General features: G+C 36.9%; 1 protein-coding gene across 1 annotated transcript; it reads right to left on the bottom strand.

The window, feature by feature from the left end:
* Nucleotides 1-3592: 3592 nt before the first annotated feature.
* LOC112796601 (receptor-like protein kinase HSL1) lies at nt 3593-7308 on the bottom strand. Its single transcript, XM_072235476.1, has 2 exons — nt 4863-7308; nt 3593-4438 (listed from the first exon to the last, which is right to left on the bottom strand). Exons 1-2 carry the CDS (start codon nt 5398-5400, stop codon nt 4065-4067), a joined length of 912 nt encoding a protein of 303 aa, XP_072091577.1. The 5' UTR covers nt 5401-7308; the 3' UTR covers nt 3593-4064.
* Between the last annotated feature and the right edge of the window lie 1090 nt (nt 7309-8398).

Here is an 8398-nt window from a genome sequence, read left to right as displayed (position 1 = left end):
CAAAAATTTTATTCATACACTAAATTTAGACACTAAAATCAATCACTAATGTATTTGTATTTTAATTTTATTCATACATGTGTGGTTTAATTTATTTTTAACGTGTATTTATATTTTAACATGTATTTTATACTGGTAATTATAGCAACTAATTTTAATGTACACGTAGTATAATCGATATATAATACATGATGTCTACTTTATTAGTGATTAATTTTTAATGTGTATATAATATTTTTTTTTTACTAAACTAAGGTGTACAGTGAATAATTAACCGCTAAATAACTATCTCCTTACAAGTTTGTTTCCAAAACCACTTTGCACAACTAACTTCAACTTCTTCTAACCCACTTAAAACATATTCAATAGTTAACCTAACTAACTTTTTCAGTTAAGTATATAATAATTAATCCTTACCTTTAACTTCTAACATTATTTCATAAATAATGAAATATAAAAAATAAAAAGAAAATGAACCCATGAGTCTCGTATGAAAGAAAAAGAGTAAATATGAGCAAGGATGTCTCGCCGGCAACCATTAACAAAGAGCACACCCCTACTTTTGCAGAAGATGCAATGCCAGCCGGCAAGTCATCCTTGGCTCAACATGTACTCTCTCTATCTCTTCATCCAAGACTCTTGAGCATACAACACGCTCTATCTTATTTGATCCTCTATATGGTGTCTTGTACCAGTATGCTTCATATATATAGGCATGGGAGGTCAAAGGGTTGAACTCTTTCCAACAATACACATACATGCATATACACGATCACAAAAACAAGCTAGGGATTCCTAATGATATATTCTTACAATCTACATCCGTTGAATTTTGCCCTATCTTATAGCTGATTCTTGTCCAGAATTGTTGTTCTTTATCTTGCATGAAATCAATAATTGTCTTTATTTTGCCACATGTAGCCTTGTGCATGGGCTTGGAAGAACAAAGATGAAGGTTGACTTTGGTCTGCTTTCTTGCTAACAGTTGGTTGAAAAGTGACTAATTACTGTAGTTTTGGTGGGAATAGAATATAATAAAATAATAAGGGAGAATTATAACGAACATAATGGCTAGCTACTACAGCCACGATTTGTTGTTATGGGATTGTCAATTAGAATTTGTTCTCAAACTTCTCATGAATAATTGTGGTTGGACGACACATATTAAAGTCGTTGCTGTGAGGAAACTGTGATCTGATTTGAGATTGTAGAGATTATTATTCAAAGTGTTTGAGAAAATGAACAAGTGTACCGTTGATTTTTTTTTTTTAATGTTAGAAGGTAAATTTTTTTTTATCAATATTAGCTAATACTTGATCAGATATATTATTTTTATACTATTAAAATTTAGAATTTAAATTTTTAAATTTACAATTTAGTATTTAGTGTTTAGAGTGTTAGTTAAGTATTAATAAAAAATGATATATTTTATTGATCATATAATATTGTTAATTTTTTGTTGTCTTGGTGTATCCTTAATTAAATGTGAAGAGAATATTATTGATTGGAGAGCTAACATATTGAACTGACTCTTGTAATCGAATAACAAAATTTCTATAAGGATTTTTTTTCTGGTGTCTAAGGATAAAGAAAAAAAAAACAGAAATAAAACAATAAAAGAAAAGACAACAAATCTAAGAAGCCAAGACAATAGCTAAATTCTTTTGGATTAGGTGCAAGGTCTCTTCACGTGGATCAAACCACTCTGAATGAACATCCCTCTTCTTGCAGTAGTTCTAACAAGATAGCCAATAACTAAATTTGCTGTTCACAGCATAGGAACAACTCTCTGATCTTCTATTTTCTTCCCAATAATTCAATAATCTTGCAAATAAGATTCTTATCCTTGGCATGATTCATAGCATTCACATCACGAAGGATGAGCAGAGTCTCTAGAAAATCCATCTACTCGCAGATAATATTTCGAAATCCCGCATCTCAGGCCAAAATCAAACCTCTAAAAGTAGCAAGAAAACGCACCGCTAAGATCAGAATTCATCAACGATGTCCTAGAGCATTCCCAAATACCTTCAAAGTTTTAAATAATACAAGCAAACCCACCAAATCGGCTATCTTCAAAGAAACTCACATCACAATAATCTTGTAGGTGTTACATGGGGTGCCTTCCAATCTTGATTAAAAATGTCATTATTTCTACTCCTCTCCCCCAAAGGGCAGAAGAAAATAAAATCTCAGATTCCTTAAGATTTATCTTTAACCAAGTCTGAAGGTGCATCATTCCGAAAAATTGCAGAGGTAAAGTCTAGTCTTCTCCACACCTCTTGATTTCGGACAATATCTCAAGCAATGAAGGACAGTTTCAACCCCACCATTACAACAAATGCAAGTATCAAAAACAGTAAGGGATCTACGAACTCTAAAGGAGGCAGTAGTAGGCAATACGTCATATAGGCATAACTAAACCATAAACTTGAATTTTCAGGAATTCTGAGTTGCCAAACCCATAATCAATTCTCATTCTGCTACAAATCAAACTTCTTCCCAGCAACCCAATCATAACCGCTCTTAGAGGTATAGAAATTTGACTTTCCCGAAGTCCATTGAGGTTCAAGTTCGTTCTAGATATCAAGAGTAAATCTATTCAATTCCACTTTAATAGCCTTAGGAATAATGGTATAGCAAAGATCAAAATTCCAATGACCATCTTTTTGAAATATTCTTTATCCTGAAGTCTGTATTTACAATGTGGACAAAAGGGAGCTACACCGCTAGAGGTCATTCCGCCTCCAATTGTCAAAAAAAGGATTGATCCATCTGGCCACTGCATCAATTATAGCCATCCTGAATCCACGGGCATCTCTAACCCCTAACCCGCCAAACTTCATTAGGGTCACAACAATTCTTCAATTGATGAGACTGAGACCATGCCTATTAGTGTTACCTTTCCATAAAAATTGCAGCATCATAGAGTTGATTTTATCACAAACGTAATCGGGAAAATACATCACCTGCATATGATAAGTGCAAATAGAGGTCGTGGTTGATTTTATAAAACAATGTCTTCCAGCCTTGTTGAGAAGCTTTCCTTTCCATCCTGCCAACCTAGATTGAATCTTATCCAAAACATTATGAAAAGAAGCTTTATTGACCCTCTGGTAATTTAGATTAACGCCTAAATACTTCCCTAAATTTTGAGTGAATCTAATAGAGGAGATACCGGTGAATATCTCCCGACGCCAAGTAGAAACACTCCTAGAGTAAAAGACCTTTGACTTTTCAACATTCACCTTTAAACCAAACGCCTTACTGAACTTATTAAGCACATCCATAATCATCAGGACTTGAGTCTTAGATGCCTTGGAGAAAAGGAGAAGATCATCAATGAACATTAGACGAGATATATGGCCCACCTATAGAAATAGCAATAGGATCCCAAATTCCATCTGAGACTTCTTTATTGATAAAGCAATCTAATCGCTCCATGCAAATAACAAAGAGTAATCATCAGCACGAAGTATATGATGTTCCTAGAATGGGATCGCGAGGTATAAAGAATAAAGATTGTGTTTAATAAATCGGAAACCGAGTAAAAAACAGCTTTCTTTTTTCTCCTAACGTTGAGAAATAAAAATTATAAAAGATGATGGTCCAGGATGCTAGGCCTACCAGGCTATATTGGGCCAGAAGAACAGTGGCCTGTGATCCCTCCACTGTTGGGAGCAGGAAGTGGTCGCTGCTCTGTTAAGCCAGCCTCGCGCATTACCCTCCATTCCAGGGGCCGAGGAGCCTTGGGCCTTCGCCCAGACTACCAGGCCCAACTCTCAACTTGGAGTGGGCAGGCCGACAATTAGCCCTTGCAAACCCAACCTAGCAGGCCAGAGCACTTGTTCCATCACCTTAATTGCCCCCACTTGGGTCACAAGCTGGCGTTACACAACTCGGCGAACAAAGAGACACGGGGAGAAGGTTATAATGACTATGCTTTTCTTTTATCTGTCGATGTGCGACTACAGTGAGTAGGGAGTAGGGACCTTCGCTTCATAGGAGGGTTCCATCCGATGGAGCTATGCAAAATATTTACAAGTTCTCGAACTATGCTTCTTTCACCATAAGAAATCTCTATCAAAATAAGGGGAGTGTGTTACCTCCCTCACGCTTCGGGATCTGGGAACCGTTGCTGCTTCCCGAAGCATTTTCACCACCCACCACATTGCAGAGCGGTTTATAGGGAGAACGTTTGTGCAGAGAAACCTCACACTAAGTACCTTGCTGATTTCCTCCCTGTATGTTGAATCAAGGGCAGGATCAATCACATGATCCATTCCTTTCTGTTCCAACAAGGATGAGACCCATTTTACCAGATCATTTTTCCCATAATCTGCATGATTAGGAGGTCTTTCGGTTACTAACTCCAAAATGACAACACCAAAGCTGTAAATATCACTCTTTTCGTTAACCCGAAGAGTATATGCATATTCTGCACAGGACAAAACAAAAGTTGGAGACAGAAGTCAATTTTTTTACTATGTAGCTCTGCTATCTGGTTAATGAGTAAAAACTCAACACATTTTGTTGATAAATGCTCATGAGCTATTTCTTTTCACAGCTTGCAAATAACAGAAATCATGAAAAGGTAAATAAAACAATATACTGTTTCACCCATAATAATTCCACACGAGTTGCTTATGAAACACATCAAATTTCTTTATAGTTCAGCGTTATGAAACATTGTCATATAAACAAAGACAAACAGAGCACAAATACAAATTTTGACAGGCTCATATATTTACTCTGATTTGATATTTTAGAATATAGCATGAATTAACACAACAAAAAAAGGACTCCAAAATACTGACTAAGTAAATATATAATTAATCAATTGTCAACCGAAATTCACCAACCTGGTGCGATGTAACCATAAGAGCCTGCAATTACAGACATGGACTCTGCCCCTTGGCTAGTTCCATTAACAATTTTGGCAACTCCAAAATCAGCCACTTTTGCTCCAAACTCGCTGTCGAGCAATATGTTGCTCGATTTTACATCCCGATGAACAATGGATGGCACAATACCATGATGCATATAAGAAAGCCCCTCAGCAGCATCAATTGCAATCTTGTACCTTGTTGGCCAATCCAACAAGCTTTTCTTGTTACTCTTCGACATATCGGTCAAGTTCCCATTCGGCATATATTCATAAACCAGGAGCCTGCTGTCACCACTGTTCCAGCAACACCACAACCTTACTATATTTTTGTGCCTTATTTTTCCTAGTGTTCCAACTTCAACATCAAATTCATCATTTTCAGAACCAACAATCCCAATTCCATTCTTGGTGTCTCTCCATAATTTCTTGACAGCTACAACAGCACCACTGCTTAGAACAACCTTGTAAACCTTCCCAGATGATCCACTCCCTATCACATTGTCTTCACTCATCAATTTCACAATCTCAAACTCATCAAAGCGCAACTTATGAAACAACCTCCACTTTGAAACATTTAAACTTCTCTTCTTGTTTCTTAAGTTCCTGTATCTCACATAAAACACAGCCACCCCAAGGATGAACAAGATTCCAGCAACTGCAAATATGGACCTGAAAATCCACGCATACCTCCGGTACTTTCTCCCCCTTGAGCTATGACATTTCCCAAATCCTTTAACACATAGCTCAGGGTTTCCTACAAAACATATTTCATAATTCTTAGTGGCATAATGAGGCAGAACATCCCAGAATTGTATGACAAATTAAACTTATTGAGCTTCAGATTCTCCAGCTCTAGAGGAACCTCACAAAAAACTGGTTACTAGAAAGATCAAGGACAGTAAGCTCAGACAACCTTCCTAATTCCTTTGGAATTGTGCTACTAAACCTATTATGTGCCAAATTAAGCTCATTGAGTATATTCAAACCGCCAATCCAACCCAGAATTTCACCAGACATTTCATTATAGCTCAAATCAAGAGTACCCAACTGGATCAATTTGGCCATGCTATCACGGATTCTACCAGAAAGCTTATTATTACCACCATGAAACTCCAAAAGGTTATTCAATGATCCAATTTCATCAGGATCAACCCAACTGGTTATGCGAAATCCTCAAATCAGACAGATTATAAGCAAGGGATACCAAATTTGAAACTGAACCAGACAATGTATTAGAATTAAGCTCGATTAAATGCAAATGAGGCAAACCCCAAAGTGCATCATGTACCTTTCCAGACAAGTTATTGTTCCCAATTCTAACCCTCCTCAGGCTCGTGCAATTTCCGAGGCTCTCCGGAATTTTCCAGGAAAAAAAATTGAACAACATGAGCAACTCCTCCAACTTTCCCCACCGGCACAAACCCGCCGGCAACTCGCCGGAAAAACGGTTAAAAGAGACGTCGATGATCTGTAACAGCGAGTTACTACCGAGTTCACTCGGCAAGCTCCCAACGAGTTCGTTTCTAAACAAACCCCTCGGCAACGCGCCGGTGAGCGCGTTTTCATATAATTCAATCTGGAACACGCTATTCAACCCCGATAACGATTCTGGTATCTCTCCGGTGAATTTGTTCTTTGAGAGGTCGAGATTCTCGAGGCGCCTGAGGTTTCCAATGGAATTCGGGATTGGACCTATGAGGTTGCAACCCGAGTGCCAGAGTTCTTTGAGGTTGGCGAGTTGAGTTGACTTGGGAGCTGACTCGGCGCAAAGGAGTTGTATGCTAAATGAAGGACCTTGAGTGACGTCATGTTAGTTAACGAGTTCGGGAATGGTCTGCTGAGGAAGTTGTTGACTAAGTCAAGTAACACGAGGCGGTGAAGAGTTTGGCTGAGTTGAGCGAGAATGTCGCCGGAGAGGTTGTTGAAGGAGAGGTCGAGGTGGCGGAGGGCGGTGAGGAGGGAATGGTTCCAACGAGAGTGTTTTGGGAGAGGTCGAGGTGTCGGAGACGGCGGCAGGCAGAGAGGGATTGAGGAATGGTGTCGGAGATGAAGTTGCCGGGGATGGAGAGGGTGGTGAGTGCGGGCAGAGGGGGATGGCTAGGAGTGAGCCGTTGAGAGTGCAGAGGGGAGTGACGGTGATGGTTACGGGAGTTGTGGTGGCGTTGCGGCACGTGACACCCCACCAATGGCACGGGGTTGTGTGACTTGTGTCTGAAGGGTTCCATGAAGAGAGTGAGTTGTCAAGGTCGGTTAGGTGGTTCTTGAATTGGAGTAGAAGGAGGCCTTCATGGTTTAGTGAGAGAGCTGGTTGTGAACAAAAGAACAAGAGGAGGAAGGTGGTCATGAAACTGAAAGGAAGCATTACATTATGAGTAACTATAACTGGTTAATTTGTTGGTTAGTGTCGTCGGAGGAAGAACAAGAGTAGAATTTTTTACTTTTTTTTTTATAGTAGTGCTAAGCTACCAACTTTTTATCTGTCAAAATCTGCTAATTTGAATTGGGCTGAACATGAAGTCTATCTATTAAATAAAGCCACATCTAAGTTAATCATGGTTTAATCTTAATTTATCACGTGTTGATAATAGTTGGCAGACTCTCTCTTGGTAACGTATACTTTTCTTTTTTTTATTGTGACTGGTGAATATCAAGGAAAAATGAGAAGATGGGCGAAGTGGGTTTGGTGTTATTTTGCATGGGAAAAGAAAGACGGAAAAAAACTTGGAAAGGATCAAGAGATGTGGGCCGTGGGCCCCATTGTGTTCCTATTTTTGTCTGTAAAATTATCTACATTATTTTCGTGTTTTTTTTGGGAAATAATGGAGATTTAGAGAGTATTAGAGATATAACCATTAGTGATATTGTTTTTCATCTGGTGAAATTTTTAGGATGAGTGGTATCATGACATGGTATTAGAGCTCTAGATTCAAAAAGTCAAAAATTCATTTCTTGGTGAATCCCAAAATCAGCTCAAGGTTTTGAAAAGATGTATGTGTGATGTTTATTTTATAACTCAATAACTCATTATACACATTGTACAAATAATCTATTGACTCTTTTTGATATTTTTGTTTTGAGTATTTAAAATGTTGATAAAAAATAAAATAAAACAGTAAATAACTTTAATAATTTATCGTTAATATTATAAAAATGAATAATATATATAATTATATAAATATCATGTTTTTTTTTCTGTTTTCGGTTTTTAAAGATTAAAAAGAGGTGGTTTAACAAGTGAGTACAAATTTGAGGATAAATGTAAAGCAAATTTATTACTCCTTCTTGTTTGTTATTTATGGGAATGATTAAATTTAGGAATTTTACACATTTAACATGTTTTAATAAAAATAAATATTTTTTATATTTATTATGTAGATTATTATTTAAAAATAATATAATTAGACGACAATATAAAATATTTTATACTATTAATATATTAAAATTAAATTCATAAAATAAATTTAAAATTTATATATTTTAAAATTCTCAAAACAATTATATATTTACATA

Source organism: Arachis hypogaea, chromosome 4 (assembly GCF_003086295.3).
Source record: "Arachis hypogaea cultivar Tifrunner chromosome 4, arahy.Tifrunner.gnm2.J5K5, whole genome shotgun sequence".
NCBI classification, from domain to species: domain Eukaryota; kingdom Viridiplantae; phylum Streptophyta; class Magnoliopsida; order Fabales; family Fabaceae; genus Arachis; species Arachis hypogaea.
This window is presented reverse-complemented; position numbering and strand designations above follow the sequence as displayed.